The sequence below is a fragment of the Pleurodeles waltl genome, chromosome 7 (assembly GCF_031143425.1).
Source record: "Pleurodeles waltl isolate 20211129_DDA chromosome 7, aPleWal1.hap1.20221129, whole genome shotgun sequence".
In the NCBI taxonomy this organism is placed as follows: domain Eukaryota; kingdom Metazoa; phylum Chordata; class Amphibia; order Caudata; family Salamandridae; genus Pleurodeles; species Pleurodeles waltl.
Window position 1 is genome coordinate 1,392,395,178 of NC_090446.1, and position 16,754 is coordinate 1,392,411,931.

The window sequence follows — 16,754 nt, forward strand, 5'->3', positions numbered from 1 at the left end:
TCCGTGTACTGCAGTGGAGACTGCAACAACCAGTCTGATTGTGGCCAGTAACTTCATATCATCATTTAATAATGAAAGGGCTATGTGATAGGCACAACTTTGGGCTCCTACCCAATATACAATGTAACATAATTATTCTTTCCCTGATAGTTGGTAGTTCATTCTTAGTTTTCAGTATCTCAGAAATGTGTGTGTAAAAAAAAAAAAAAAAAAATAGCACATTTTCCAATAGAATTCAACTTCTAAATTAGAAGTTCTTAACCTGTTGGGCACCCGTGGATGTTCGCAACATCTTCTCAGGGGTCTGTAACTGCTTAGAAAAAAATAATATGAACAGCTCTATAGAGTGTTGTAGGGAAGTAGCCTCTTTCTAGCTTGGCTACCCCCACTTTTTTTCTGTTTGTCAGTGTGTTTGACTGTGTTCACTGGGATCCTGCTAACCAGGACCCCAGTGATTATGCTCTCTCCTTTTAAACTTGGTTGCTGTAACATTTTTCACCCCACATTTGGCATACTTGTACCCCCATGTAAGTCCCTAGGATATGGTACATAGGTACCCAGGGCATTGGGGTACCAGGGAATCCCTATGGGAGTGCAACATGTATTATGCCACCCATAGGGAGCCCATGCAAAGTGTTCTGCAGGCCTGCCATTGCAGCCTGTGTGAAAGGGCACATGCACCCTTTCACTACCAGGTCACTGTTAGTCACCCCTATAGCAGGTCCTCTTAGTCCAGAGGGCAGGGTGCAAGTACCTGTGTGTGAGGGCACCGCTGCACTAGCAGAGGTGCCCCCATGAATTCGCGTTTCATTTTCCTGCACTTCGTGAGTGCGGGGACGCCATTGTATGCGTATACTGGACATAGGTCATTACCTATGTCCAGCCACATAATGGTAACTCTGAACCTAGGCATGTTTGGTATCAAACATGTCAGAATCATACCCGAATACTGTTGCAAGTTTTGGAAGTATGTTTCCATGCACTCTGGGGGCTTCTTAGAGGACCACAGTATTGCTAACATCAGTCTTATAGAGTTTTCAGGGCAGCCCAAGCTGCTGCCACCCCGCAGACAGGTTTCTGCCCTCTTGCTGCTTGATCTGATCAAGCCCAGGAAGGCAGAACAAAGGATTTCCTTTGGGAGAGGGAGGTTACACCCTCTCCCTTTAGAAATTAGTGTGACTGGCTTGGGAAGGAGTAGCCTCCCCAAGCCACTTGTGTGCTTTGAAGAGCACATTTGATGGCCTCTGTGCATAAACAAGTCCTCACCGGTTCAGGGACCCCCAATCCCTGCTCTGGCACGAAACTGAACAATGGAAAGGGGAGTGACCACTCCTCTGTTCATCACCACCCCAGGAGTGATGCTCAGAGCTCCTCCAGAGGGTCCCTGGGTTCTGCCATCTTGTTTCCAAGGTTGGCAGGGAACTCTGGGAGACACTGGCCAGGCAGTTGACATTAGAGCCCCCTCCTGATAGGTGCTTACCTGGCTGGGTGACCAGTCCCCTATTCAGGGCTATTTAGGGTCTCTCTCTTGGGTGGATCCTCAGATTCGGTTTACAAGACTCCAGCAGGATTCCTCTGCAACCTCCACTTCGACTTCTGGCCACTGGAACTGCAACTAGACACTCCAGGAACCGACAACGCTGCAATCCACGAAGAAGGCTCCTCCGCAACAGTTTTTTTCTCGGCTCCTGCCAGCTTTGCAACATTTCCCCGTCTCTCTTCAGCCAACTCTTCAGCCTGAACAAGAAGAAGGAATCTCCCTTGGAGTGAAGGAGTCACTCCCCTGCATCCGCAGGCACCTGCTGCAACGACGACCGGCTGCGTGGATCTCCTCAACTTGAGCTGCGTAGATCCTGCATCACGGTGGTGGTTCAGATTAGTCCTCTTGGTCTTCTCTGCCAGCTGTCCACGCAGGACAGTACCCCCGGGCACCGCGTCTCTTGCAGCTGCCAAGGCTTGTTTGTATCTCCTCCAAAGGATCTTCAGGTGCTGTGTAGCACCAGTTCCCCACACTCCTTCTGTGATGCACAGCCATCTGCATGGTTCTCCTGCTGCATGGAATCCCTTTCTGTAGTGCTGCGTGGGCTCCTTCTGCGACTCCGTCCTGTGGGTGCTGCCTATGCTCCTGTGGGCTCTCTCTGTCGCTGAGGGCCCCCTTTGACTACCCCTCCTGGGATGAGTCCTCCTGGGCCTTGCTGGTCCCCGGCAGCACCACTTTTCCACTAACTGCAAATTTGCCTTTGCCAAGTCTTGTTGGTGGAATTCCTGCACTGATACCCGTCTGCAATCTTCACTCCAGCGTGGGACATCTTCTGCATCCATCAGGAACTCTTCTCCGGCTCCAGGGCTGCAGTGCTGACCTGTTCTTCCCCACCGTCGACCAACTCCTGCAAACACAGCTGGGTGGGTAGTAGCTTCTACTCCTCCTGGACTCCACTGTGACTTTTGGACTTGGTCCCCTCTCTCCACAGGTCTTCTTCTCCAGGAATCCACCGCTGGTTTCTTGTAGTTGTGTCTGGGTGTCTTCTTTTCCTTCCTTTTGGGTGGTTTGGGGAAACTCCAGTGATTTACTCCTGCTTTCCTGGTCACCAGGGGGGCGTACTGTGTTACTTACCTCTGTGGTTTTCTAGTACTCCCAGCTCCCCTTTACACATTCCACTTAATTAGGTGGGAGTCCTGTGTTTGCATTCCATTTTCTTAGTATATGGTTTGGGCTCCCTCTAGGGTCACTATTGGTTATCTACATTTGCACTGTTTTCTAACCTTTTCTATGCCTATTACTGTTTACTAGTGTATATAATTAGTGTATTACCTCCTATTGGAGGGTTGCCCTTCTAGTATTTTGTGGTATTGTGTTCCAAAAAAAAGTACCTTTATTTGTGTACAACTGTTTTCTTTCATGTGTGTAAGTGCTGGGTGACTACAGTAATTTTGCATTAGCTGTGCATGTCTCCTAGATAAGCCTGGGCTGCTCATCCACAGCTACCTCTAGAGAGTCTGGCTTCTAGACACTGCCTACACTTAACTAAGAAGGGGATACCTTGACCTGGTATAATGTGCAAGTTCCTTAGGTACTCACCACACACCAGGCCAGCTTCCTACAAGTGTATAGAAATAAAGTAAAAATGAAAATCTTAAAAAGGTCTGTAGATGTGCAGGAATTTGAAAGTGGAGGAAAAGATTTAAGTTGTTATCCTCTGATTCAATATAGTATAAATGAAAGGTGTCCTCAATTGAATTTAGAATAACTCCAAGTTTCACATTAAAATTAAAATGTTTTTAAAAAAATATTTGTTTGTGAATTACATATTTTTAGTATTTGTTTGTGAATTACGTAAATTATTTCATAATTTGTGTAATTGTTTGACCAACACTTGTTTCTGTAATTGTTTGTATAAGTTTACAGTTAAAATGATCGAAATTTCTCAGACTGGGGTTCCCGAATTCAATTCTGATTCATTGGGGGCTCCCGGGTTCCAGAAATAGATTTACTGGGGATCCACCGAAGTTACTTTTTAAACTTTAAAAACTTTTTACGTTAAAAAGTCACAGAAGTCACACGGTTAAGAACCACTTCTCTGAATGGGTGCTCCAAAGCATCATAGTCCTGTTCGTGTTTTTCAGTTCCTAAAATATCTTGAGGCATGCAATAACACCTTCTATGCCAAGGACTCCTCCAGGCTTCGGCTTGCATGCCTAAATTTTGCTAATCGTAGTTTATCATTGTGTAATGAGTTTTAAACTGAATTAATGTAGTAAAATTATAGGTAGCACTAAAAGAACTTGTTATTGATCCCCACAGTGTTTAAGCTAGGGCACCATCCAACGTAGACTTTTGTTGTACACAGGAAGACTATCTTTGCCTACTGGCCATCCAGGCCAGGTTCCATATCCCCACTCACACGTTGACAAAGTTTGCATTTCTTGTAGCTATGGTCCTGATTTAGATGTTGGCAGAGGAGTTACTCGGTCACAATGGTGACAGATATCCTGTCCACTGACATATAAATCCCATATGATATAATGGGATTTAGATTTCGGCTGACGGGATATCTGTCACTGTTGTGACAGAGTAACTCCTCCGCCAATATCTAAATCAGGTCCAGTGTTTGGCTTCCAGTACATAAATTCTTCTACCGTTAGACGTCCAGTCAGCCAACAGCTTTGGTATATGGATATACCTGGCCCTCGCAGCTGCATACTGTAGACAAGGCCATAAAACATACCCAGTATTTCTTCACATGTATGGAGGTTGCTAAATGATGAATTCAGGGGAAATGTTTGGTTTCCTGCCTCATTCAACCATGGCATCCCACCTACTATCCCTGTTGGGGCAGAGCTCCAGATAAGTCTGACTTGTGGGCATTGCAGTGATCCGGGCCAAGCCCAGTGGCCAGCTTTAGGTTGGCTGTCCCATCAGCCATGAATTGTTGACACCTTTTCACATCCCAGACTTCTTATAGCCTCATCTGTGTGTGCTGCTAAGTGAGCTTTCTCTTCACATTCTCTGCCTCCCACCAACCCCCCAGGCGCAAGGGTATCAAACACAGCCTTGTTTGGACGTTATATCCCAAACCATGGTGTATTGCTTAAGAATAAAGAGGCTGAATCCTCCGAGTAAAGAGGTATATGGGCTCTTAGGTTTACACAGTATTTGCAGCTGTTTTATCGTATTAAGGATTCCTGTTCTGAGACTGGGCAATATTTTAAAGTCATGTGAACCTATGAAAGATACTAATGTTGACGGACTACAGTAATGGGTAATCAACCTTTTATTCCTTAGTGGCTCCTTGTGTTGCTTGCTTATCATTTGTTTTTCTTGCTTCACAACTTTAATTTCTGTCTATTTTTAAAAATTACAGTTGCTCAGCCACATTTTACGTGCTTTCATGATTGCTCCTCATATGTTTTCTTTTCATATCTTTTCTGCTGTTTTGGCTTTAAGTGAGTTATAATGCCTTCCTTTAACATGTTTTTATCTGAAGGTATGTAGCATGTGCATCAACAGAAGAGGAACACAATCTGACCGTCTTCCAATACCGTGGGAAAATTTACTACCGTGCATGCCAGGTGATTCCCTCAGGTGCTGAACTACTTGTGTGGATTGGAGAAGAGTATGCCAGGACCCTGGGTCTGAAATTAGGTAAGAATAGAATTTCAAGTGTTAAAACAAGCAGTCAAACACTTCCAAAGTCTACATCTATCTGACATATGCCAGAACTGCCTATTGAAATCTGGAGCTGTTTTCATGCAGATTTAAAATCCCTGTAAGAGGATACAAATCCTGTCTGCTTTTTTCATTTGTCTTTAGAGGACGGAGTTAGAATATGTTCCGTACTGAAACTGGGGGTCACCAAATAGCGACTATTGCCACTGAATACTCCTAATAAAGTGCCTGTCAGATTTCTCCAGTTACTAGGTTTTCTGAAATTTTAAGACATTCAAAACAGACGAATTTTCCAATTGCAAGTGAAGATTTGCTGCACCATTGTGCAACAAATATTCCCATCAACCAGCTACATGCTGAGCAAGCTTAGGTGTTGGTATTGTTGTAGCTCTCATTTTGTGGCTATAAAAGGCACTGGAAGGGATTCTTTCAATGCACGAAAATCGGGAAGAAATATGTTCTGTGTATGCTGAGGAGGAAAAATGATTTGTTTTAATTAGTCACTTCTGAATGAAAGTTTTGGAGTAGCCTCAGGCTGAAGACATTTTTATAGTCATCAACTTTAAAATATATCTTATGTCAGAGAGCATTTCTTTTCTTAAGCCCATGACCTTCTTTCGGACTTAACCTTATTACAGAAAGAAACAATGGGATTTGTGTACTGCATATTTGTCTTTTCTTTAAAACTTGGTGATATGACTGCTGGTTGTGCAGCAGTGAATGTAGATATTATGTGGTCAGTTAATAGCATGCCCACTTTCAAGTTATTTAAGTACTTAACATGAGCAGGTGTTTGTTTCACTGCACACTTGTGCCTTCATACAAGGTTCTAGTTTCCTTTCACCCACATAACTGGTTTAGCTGTAAGGAGTTTCTACTTTTCCCATTGGATTCCTGATGCTCCCAATTTCTCCACAGGTCGCGATGCATGTGCTGACTATCTTGTTCTGATGCGGTTTGGGGTATAACCTCCCTGTGCACCTCTATTTCAAGTATGATTATTTTATTTTATTTGTTGTGAGGGGCTCCCTTCGCTTACTCAGGGGTTGGGGCACTTGCTCTGGCCGGAGGCCCTGGTTGGGAAGGGGCAGGGGGTGGTGGGAGGAGAGACGGGCATTGTGGGCAGCTCTAGGTATAAGCATCACATCAACTAGCCAGGCTATGGTTAGCAATACACTATGTATCTGTACCTCAGGATGTTGTCGGTTATAATGGTCATTGACATGTATGCAGTACTGGTTTATATGCGGTTAACCTGTTCTGTTTTCGTAATGTTCTGATAAAGCTTGCAGACTAGATTGCTGGGTTTACGGCAGAAAATTAATGGATGGATGTTATCACTGTGTGCAACATTATGATCTATACTTGGAACTGCTATGCAAATATATTAAAAAGAAATAAATAGCTATTTAAAAAACAGTATAATTATTTTCAAACAAGAATTGGGCACATTGCATGTGACTTCTAGATGTGTGCACCACAAAATGTAAGAAGATCGCTTTTCAGAAATTTCCTGGTCCTTTATATTTCTTAGCTGTATACAGACAGATAGTTGGGAAGGAATTTTTCTCTTTTAAACAGGTTACCATGGTGAACTTAGGGTACCTTCTCATCCCTTCATTGTGTTTGCTCCTGAGGTTCTTAGGGTTCCTTATAAGCATTACTGAACTGCCCATTTTTTCCATTGGGCTGTTACCTGATGAGCTGGATGCATTGGATGTCAATTTTGAATGCTCGGGCCATTGTTGGTACCTCAGTAAGTTTCTTCAGTTCCCTCAAGTAACTATAGCATGCAAAAGATAGAAAGAGAGAGTGGAAAAGGACAAAGAGATGAATTGAGAGAGAACAAAGAGAGTGAGGCTGGTCTAAACATTTTTGCTACTGCTGCTTTTGGTTCAGTTAAGCACCGCTAATAAGCATAACACGGTATATAGTCTCAAACCATTCACAGTACCTCACTCTAGGACTTTTTTCCTTGAAGTGCTTAATCAGGCTAATGTCAGATTTGTGCCAAGGTGCCCAAGTGCTGTATTGCCTGTTTCATGTTTTGACACTGACCACCTGTTGCATAGCTCCTACTGATCCACGTCCTTGGTGCATCGCTGATGTTTTCCTTGGCTTCAGTTGATTGTTCCTCAGAAACAGTGAGTTAATCTCAACAAATGTCCCAAAAAAAAGTGCAGCTCTGCAGTGTACTGAGCATGAAACTTGTTGGCCTTGTAAAGCAGCTTTAGCACAAAGGAAGCTCGTTGGCTACTTCACTGTCAACAATAAAGTGCTTCACTCTGGTGTACAGCCTTCTTGGGCTCACTTTGGTGGCCACTAGAACCAATGGGATGCTTTGGTATGTGATGTTTATAATGTGGGTCCTTGCCAAAGCCAAGCTTTTCCTCCTATGGCTGGCATTGCACCTTTATTAATGAGAAACACTTTCCTTATGGGAAATCCAGCCACCTTCTGTTGGACATCATGAACTGCCTCAGCTACACAAGAGGAGATTTATACAAATCTATTTTTCACCCTCTGACTGTATGAACAACCAGAAAAGAACAGTTTAAAATAACTATGGTTGTCAGGTGGCTGCAGTTGCTGGTTTGGGGTTTATTAAGACTCCTGTCTCATGCCAAACTAATAGTACATTAGTGGGTGAATAGTAGTATAATTGGCATAATTGGTGGTCAGTCCCCTCAAGATTAAAATTCCATAAGGTTTACTTAACAGTTGTTTAATCTTTCCAACCATTGACAACATTAAAAACTGATGGCGACATAACATCTTTTTGTAGCAGCTTGTCAACATATTTTATCCCCAAGTAGTCTAACAAGGTCTGCCCCATTTTGTTGTGATGGGGTATTTAAATGAAACCTACTTGTATTACTTTCCTTGTGGGGCTTATGTATAAGTGTGTATGTGTTGTGAGCTGAATTAAATTGATGCTTAACTTATTTAGACCTCCCATGGGGAAAGATCCAATATCTGAGATCCTTCTCTAAATAAAGCTCCAATCAGCAACCACACCTATCTGACAATAGTATTTATTTCACACGGATTCTTTCTGGATCTTCATAGAATTCCTGCAGAGTTTTGTGTCCACATTTTGCTTCTTAAGCAGCACCCTGAACTTGGGTCACCAATACTATCCATAAGTTCAGTTTAACACTGGATATCGCTTAATGTTAAGAGATTCAACATGGTTTCTTAATCCTCGAGCTTTTGCATAGCATGCCCATGTACCTGCCGCCTTATATTTTTTCAGTATTAAGGGTGCAACTGCTGTACTGAATATCTTTGTGACATTCATAAAGTGTCCGATGAGGAGGATGTTCAAATTGTTTGTCAGTCGCATTAACCAGCAGCAAATCATATTGCTGATGCTATAGTGTTCATAGGCACTTTTGACCCAGCCCATCTAATGAAAGCTGAGCCTTGCTACTTTCACTGGTTTAAAGGCAGCATTGCAGCAGAGGACGTTTTCAATGTAAAGTGCTATATGTCCACATGATGTGCATTATCCTGCAGTCTAATCGGTGGATCTGAAGATTGTTGATTTTCTTATTTAAAATTGCGAGCATCCACCATGGGTGTGTACTTACTGGGAAAACCTCCCATAGTGTTGTCTGTCCTCTGCAATGTCAAAAATGTGCAGGGGCGAGGTTAGTGCAAACCTTTAGAAAGTTGTTGAGCGATGTTCCAGCACCCCCGTGGTGAAGGAGCTAAGGCACTATTGACCTAGCAGAAGTTTAGCTTCAAAGTTGTTGCAACATATGTGAAACAGGAAACCAAGGGAATACTACTTAGTGCTGAGGTATCCTTGGAGCCGTTAACCCAGTTTTTTAAACTAATATTGTCAGGCCCAGATCTCCAAGATGGCCTTGAAGGCACTGAATTTGGGTAAGCTGAATGGGGCAATGAAGCATACAAAAGGTGTATTTGAAAATCCTCAACAAGATCTTTCTTTGGAAGCCCTCATTTTTGTTAGAGATGGCCCAGAACTAGACCCAGTCCTTTTTAGCATAGGCATAGAAAGGTCAATTAACCCAGGGGCAATGACGGAGAGAGCAAAATCCTAGATAGTGCGATTGTAGAGAAAGTTTGGATACCAAGATCTACAGCTTTGTTGGCTAAATATGATAAATGTCCAGAGACAAAAAATCTTTTTCTGATGACTACCAGAGCGTTTAGTAGTTGATCCAAAGTGAACATAGCTTTGTAAATATATGTTTGAGGTATGTGTTGCTGTAGATACACATGCTTAGCATAATCCTGCCATCTAGCTTTGGTCTCTGATGTGTGCAATTTGATTTTCTTTGAAGAAAGTCTTTCAAGTCACAGGGTAGAGTGACGACTCCTCTTGCTGGCAAGGCGCATGTTCATCGACTCCATTGTTTGATTGGTTTCTTCTGCTGTCTTATTCAGAGATGTGCTCCTCTGCTCCAGTTTGAGATTGTTGTCACTCAGTCTTCTCTAGATTTTAGTGTTATTGTTTTCAGTTGCAGTTTTTCTGAGTCTCTCTCGTCCGTTCATCGACATCGTGGGCCTTCGTCCTTTTGGCAGACTTCACATCTTTGACATTCCCTCTGCACCATGTCCACCCGGTGATGGAACAGTCGCTCTTCCGCTTGTCCTCGATGCCACTCCAAGTACCTACGCACCGATCTCCACCAGGTGTGTAACTTGTGCGTCTCCTCTGAACAAAAGAAGGCTACCTACGAAGCCTGTTGCTTCGAGATGTCCCGAGAGGTGGACCTTTTGGGACCCGAACACCCTCAAGAGGAGGCAAAAACTCAGACATCTTCTGCAGATAAGGGCACTTGTCTCGTAGGGGATTTCCATGTATAGTCATAAGCGTTGAATAGTTCCACCCGCCAACGGGTGCCCTGGAGCACAATTTCCAATATGTCTTCTTAAGTGTTAATGTTCACCTTTTTTCTGGAAGGCCTCAAAAGTCACATAAGAATGTCATTACGCAGCCTAAAGGATGGGCTACTGTCGTCAAAATTCTTCATCTTGTTTGATACAAAAAGGAAATAGAACAAGAAGAAATGCATTCAAATGCATGAATAATTTGAAAAATAACAGAAAAAAACTTTTAACAAACCCTTTTGTAATCTAAGATAAGGATGAAGGAGTGCAGGGCACTATAACCCATAGACTGCCATTATAAAGGAAGAAAAAGGAGATTGTGTCTTTAAGAAACGCTGGACCTCCAGTATCCCACCATGGCTAGTGAGAGGTAGTTACCTCAGTTCTTTTTTCCGGCTCCTACTGATAGCGCATCAATCTTGTCGAACTCCGCGCAGTTCACCTAGCTTTCAAGGCGTTTCTCTTGCCTTTCAACACCGACACCCTGATTGTCTAGATGGACAATACAACCACCATGTAATACCTGAACAAGTAGGGAGGAACCAAATCCTGAGCTCCGCACAAGAGGCCCAAACAATCTAGCACTGGCTCCTGGTGAGGAATTTGAAGATAATAGCATCTCACCTTCCAGGTGTTCAGAGTTGAAACCCTCGGTGTCAAAACGCTGCTCCACCTTTGTGCAGAAAGCTCCAGCACCGGACGTAAAACCCTTGGCATAAAAATTACCGGCACTGAAAACTTCATCATCTGAGCCAAAATCCTACACTCACGGCAAAGAAGCACACAATTCAGAGCCAGTGGAACCTGTGTTTCATCAGATGCAAGAGGAGATAAGACTCCATGCAAAAACACATAATGAGACACCTGGTCTCTGGTCATATCATTACAAGACCTCCTCATACTGGTGCACAGCCTGCCGAAAGACATTTGTAATTTGAAGAATCTTTGGAGATTCCACCACAGCATAGAAAGAAGGAGGAAAAGGCCACAAAACCGGTGTTTCTTAGCCCAGCCCACCACCAACGTCTGCTGTGCACCACCCTGTCACCACCACCTTCACCTGCGCACCATACTCTCCATAGGGTTCCAGCCACTCTTAAATGGGGTGGGAGGGACATGGGGAGCCCAGCTTTCCTTCCAACCACATGACTTGTGGGACTCTTACCTGATTCACTGGTAGTTACCACAGCACGCAAGAGGGCCAACTCTCAAACATTTGGTTAGGCAACCATACCAGATAAAGAGAGTAGAAAGATTCATGTTGTGGGTAAGAGTTTGGCGGTCCAGTTCGCCAACCACTGGGGATCGCCAACTCCATTGACCTTGTCTCCTGCTATGACAGGGCCCATGGGGTGGGATGGAAGAGATCCTCCAACATCTCCCAGAATTGCACAAGAAGTGGGTATATCAGATTGCCTCTGCGGGTAAGCTAATTTCCAATACCACCATCCGCTGCATCCTCTGCACCGTTACACTGCAGCTAGAGGCATAAATTCTAGTGTCCTACTCAGAAGGCATGCCTGGCTGCGAGTCAGGCATGTTTTGTGAGACTTGCCTGACTTGAAGCAAGGCATGTCTCCCTCAGGTTTTTCATCTTGCCCAAACCGTTTAAAGGAGGGCTGTCCTGTACAACATCCACCTGTTAGAAATACCTCCAGTGAGTGAACAACGACTTTGCAGATCTCCTCTGCAGGAGGTGCCACCAATTCCACAAGTGGGAACTTCACCCGCAAGTCCTCCTCCCATAATTCCAGGGTTGGGGTTGGCCAGAAGCAGACCTTTTCGCCACAGCAGAAAATGCCCAAACTTCACCTCCAGGTTTGCATGGATGTGACAACTGTGGTTCACCACACTCGTAGAGCTCTCAGTAGTTCCCCACAACATACCGCTGAACAGGCAGGACCTTCTCATGCAGAGCCATGGAGAAATCAGACACAGAGAACCCAGGTCTCTCAACCTTATGGTTTGACTCCTGAAGTCTTAGAGTTTGGTTACTAGAATCTACCTCCGCATGTATGGACATTCTTAAAGAAGTACGTAAACCCACTACTCGTGCCTGTTATGCAGCTAAGTGGAAAAGACTTGTTCATTATTGTCATTCCAAAAACATTCATCCTTTAGCAGCCAGGTTTTAAGATATTTTCAGCTATTTATTTTGTTTGCACACCTCCAATTCAGCTTTTACATCTGTAAGGCCGCACCTAGTGGCGGTAGCTGCATATCTGCAAACAGACAACACACTACACTTTTCAGGATTTCAGTCATCTAAGCCTTCCTGGAAGGATTTCAAAGGGTTATTCCTTCTAGGTTGCCACCATCTCAATATTATATTACCAAGATTAATGGACCCTCCATTTGAGCCTCTTCACTCCTGCCTCCTCCAATTTTTATCCTGTAAAGTATAATTTCTAGTTGCCATCACCTCACTCAGATGTCAGTGAGCTTCAGGAATTAACTTTAGAAGAAACCTTATTTCAGCTACATAGAGATAGGGTGGTACTGCAGATTAATCATAATGTCTTCCAAAATTGGTTTCTTAATTCCACTTTAATCAATCTACTGAATTGCCTGTGTTGGTCCCCCAACCTGATTGAATTGCGGAAAGTGCTCTACATACCTTAGATGTTAAACGAGCTCTCACATATTATATTGATAGAAACAAAACATTTAGGAAAACACACCAACTCTTTGTTACCTTTTCAAAACCACTCAAAGTAAGGGCCATTTCTAATTATGGTATTGCATGTTGGATTGTTAAATGCATCCACACATGCTATGCTAAAGGTAAAATAACTTTACCTATTCCTCCTAGAGTTAACTCCACTATTAAACAAGCATTTGCAATGCAACGGTTCTCGCATTCATCCGAGTTAGAGCTATTAGCAGTTGTAAACTCCCAATCGGATTTTTCTTGCCACATTAAATGGAAAAAAAAGCGCGATCGCGCTGCTACAGTTCCCTCGTAGTGAAACCTATCGGCAAAAGTGCAGTTATCTACATAATCGGCAAAAGTGCAATTAACTATGTAACGGGGTTGATGTCATGCAAAGCGCTCGACTTCTACCAAATGAGATCGCGCTGTGAAAAAAGATAAAAAGTAATCCAGAAACCGGACGGAAAACAGCGAGCCTTGTATGTTTTCAGTACTTTGTCGCTGCGCTAGAGGAGGGCTAACCACCGGAAAAGGCATGACGTATGCATGCCTTCCACTAATGAAAGCAAGTAGATTTTAAAAGGCAAGCCCACAAACCAATGAAAGACACTGACGTGACATGGACGGGGCTCCGAGCCCTTTTCTAACTACTAAAGCGTGTCACAAGCGATACGCATGAGCAAGCGCATGGGACGCAGGCTCGACCCTAAAAAGGAGCTTCTGGGTAGGCTACCTATAATTGACATATGTAAAGCAGCTACATGGTCCACACCACATACATTTACAAAACATTACTATGTAGTTGTTTTGGACTGTCAACAAGTCAATGTGGGCCAAGCAGTTCTACATACATTATTTCGAACAACTGTATCACTCGCAGATTAGCCACAGTTTATGGAGAGGACTGCTTTACAGTTTATGCTAAGCATGTGTATCTACAGCCACATATGCCTCAAACGGAAAATGTTACCTAATAAATATCTGTTCATGGCATGTGGTCTTGTAGATTCGCATGCACCCACCCTCCTCCCCGGACTCCTGTGTTTGTTACAGTTCCTTTTAATGGGTTATCACAAACTTTTTTAGCATGGACATACTACATTCTGCTTCACATTCTCTCCTCACCTGCCTTGCAGGAAAACAATCTAACATTGGAGTTGATGACCATGCACGTTGCCAGCAAGAGGAGGAGTCACTCTACCTTGTAATTCAAAAGACTTTCTTCAAAATTAAACAACGTGTGCACATCCGAGCCCAATACTAAATGGCAGGATTATGCTAAGCATGTGAATCTACAGCAAAATATGCTACGAACAGATGCTTATTTGGTAAGCAACATTTTCCTTTTGTAGAAGCATCTCTGTGGATGCTGCAGAAATGGGAGTGAATGAGACAACTGGGTCCAAGTCTGCAGCTAAAGGTGTCATTTGTAAAGCATGCTGTATAGAGGGAGGTGCAGCATATTCAGGTGTATTTAAAGCCTTGAATAAGATGAAGAAGGAAACATAAGCTGCATTGGCTGTGGGATCACCACCAAGTGTGCCGTCACAGTTGGCAGGGAAGTACACACACAAGAACACTGTTAGATCAGAGCCAGTACTTTCAGGATATGGCAACAGTTACTCTTTAAGTTCAGGGAGCACAATGGCAGTGTCTATAAACGCCATATAAAGTATGACTGAGGCACCCAGTCATGGGTTTGAGGCAATTCTGTCAGGTGTATCATCCTAAATAGAGACTATGATACAGAAGCCAGGGACCACTGTGGTCTGAGTGAGACTGAGACCTTCTCTACTCCATTTTTAAGAAGGTATCTCAGACAAATGATTGCTAGATACCCTGACTAACAGCTACGTGATGCAATTTGTCACATCATTAATGGGATTAGCACCAAGAATGAAAACCACCAAATGCACATCCATCACTTCTTCAGGAAGATGTAGAGATCAAGGCGCTTTCATAGTTAACAGTATGGAAGCTCCTCAGATGGTATAGATTCCTGGATCTTTCAACAGATGGGTTGGAAACCAGACATTTAGAATGACAGCCCTGCCACAGAAAGGCAGTGCGATCCATAAAGCCCATTTTCATATCCCAGTCACAGTTTCATACTTCAGCCCACTTGTCACACTAACACTAGACACAACCGTTACCCATTCACTGTACTACCATTTGGAGTGAAGAACGCTCCAGAAGTATTAACAGCTGTGTAAAATGAACCCTTCATTTCGTCCCTTATCCTGATGATTAACTGAAGAATTCTCAATGTGACCGAAATTAACAACCAAGATGATGTAATGACTGATTGACTTGGGTTTCACAGTCACTGTGAAAAAAACAAATCACACCTGACTCCCACATTTCGCAAGCTCTGAGCCTTCAGTAGCTGTAACAGCACTTCATTCTTGCTAGGTAAGTATTGCACATAAACATTGAAGAATTAATTCCTTTCAGGCTGCACCAAGTATGAAAATGGTACAAGTACAAATCGATAACAACACCATTGGATGTTGCTCCCTTCCAAGATATATCCGCATTACTAGGAGAAAAAAACCAGTATATGGCATCTAACATTTAATAACTGGACATACTGTAAGGGGAAATAGACTAGCAACTTTTTATGAATTTAGCTTACAAGAGATATATAGGAATACTCCGTTAAACTAATTGCAGCCCTGTGGCACCAGAGAAAGATGATGCTTAGAGCTCTCCATAGTAGCTCATAAGAAATTGACTCCTCTCAGATGTGGTTTCTACTTCGGAATTAGGGCCTGATTTAGATATGGCTGAGAGGTTACTCCCTCACAATCGTGGCGGATATCCCGTCTGCCAAAATCTAAATCCCATTAGATATAATGGGACTTGGATTTCGGCAGATGGGATATCCGTCACCGTTGTGACAGAGTAACCCCTCCGCCAACATCTAAATCAAGCCCTTAGTGCTGGAGTGCTTGCAGCTCTTACCTGACTGAATGTAACAGTTGAAAGAGAAAAGGGGGCTTAAAATGGAATGATATGTGACATGGTATTTGGCCAGATGTATATTGCCAGTAAGTTGCAAAATAACACATATGCCATTTTACTTCCTGTCCTAACATACAAGGGGTTGTGTTAAGCTTTGCAGCAAGTACACTATGCTGCTCTAAAGGTACACTGTAGTTCATTGGTAAGTGTACTCACGGCCATCATATACATCAAAACACAACCCTTGTAGGCCGCATAAGAGACATCCATTCCTTCAGTCATAACACTGCCATGGAGTAGTATTCCGATTGTCCACAAATACTCTTCGTCATCTGTTCCTGGTGTGCAGCACTATTAAAAAAATAAAATGCAGATAGGCATTCAGAAGTCAGCCCAGTCCCTATGGCTATTAATACTATTAATATTGATGAAATGGAATGGATGCAACCTCCAGAGAAGAGGCTCCCAAGCAGATCTGGTATTGTATCCAGCCAAGGAGACAAAATATTATAACATAGCCAAAGATCTGTGAAATTATTGACCTTCCTTCTATTATTACAGAACCCCAATTATCCCAAGGCAGCACAATCATTTTGAAAGAAGCTTAACACCCTTTAATCAGAGCTTCTTCTGATTTCAAGTAGAAAAAAAGTATGCGTCTGGCATTCATCCAAAGCTACGCTTTCTAATTTGACTAACTTCTTTTAAGTCATTCGTCGTGCTTCTCAATCTTTCTGCAGTTTGAGATTGTAAAACCACGCTTCTTTATCTACTCTCTTCCTTAGTCCCTCTTAGACTTATCGGAACAAGTCAACTGGTTCTCTTCTTTTCCTCTCTAAAGTTTTGTTTCTGTTTCATGAAACTGTTCCCTATCAACTCCCACATGGTTGCTGATCAGTGCCCCACAAGCGCTATGTTTTCTTGATTTTTACTTCTACCCCGCATCCCTTAGTGATACCAGCTCTTTCTTCTGTTTTTGCAATCATCTGTCTGCTGACTGCACTCAAATTGTCCTATTCCTACCTTCACACTCTCCTCCAACCACAGGCCTTTGACTGCCTCATTGATTTGCCCCTAGATGGCTTTTGAATAACTCATGCTGAACTC

At 43.2% G+C, this 16,754-nt stretch overlaps 1 protein-coding gene across 2 annotated transcripts in view; it reads left to right on the forward strand.

The window, feature by feature from the left end:
* The window catches only part of LOC138246404 (E3 SUMO-protein ligase ZBED1-like), a 169,139-nt gene that overhangs the window by 113,621 nt on the left and 38,764 nt on the right, over positions 1-16,754 (forward strand). For both annotated transcript variants that reach the window (XM_069200991.1, XM_069200992.1), the window contains one exon: positions 4,986-5,143. In XM_069200991.1, the coding sequence (XP_069057092.1) occupies positions 4,986-5,143 (158 nt within the window). The remainder of the gene's footprint in view (positions 1-4,985; positions 5,144-16,754) is intronic.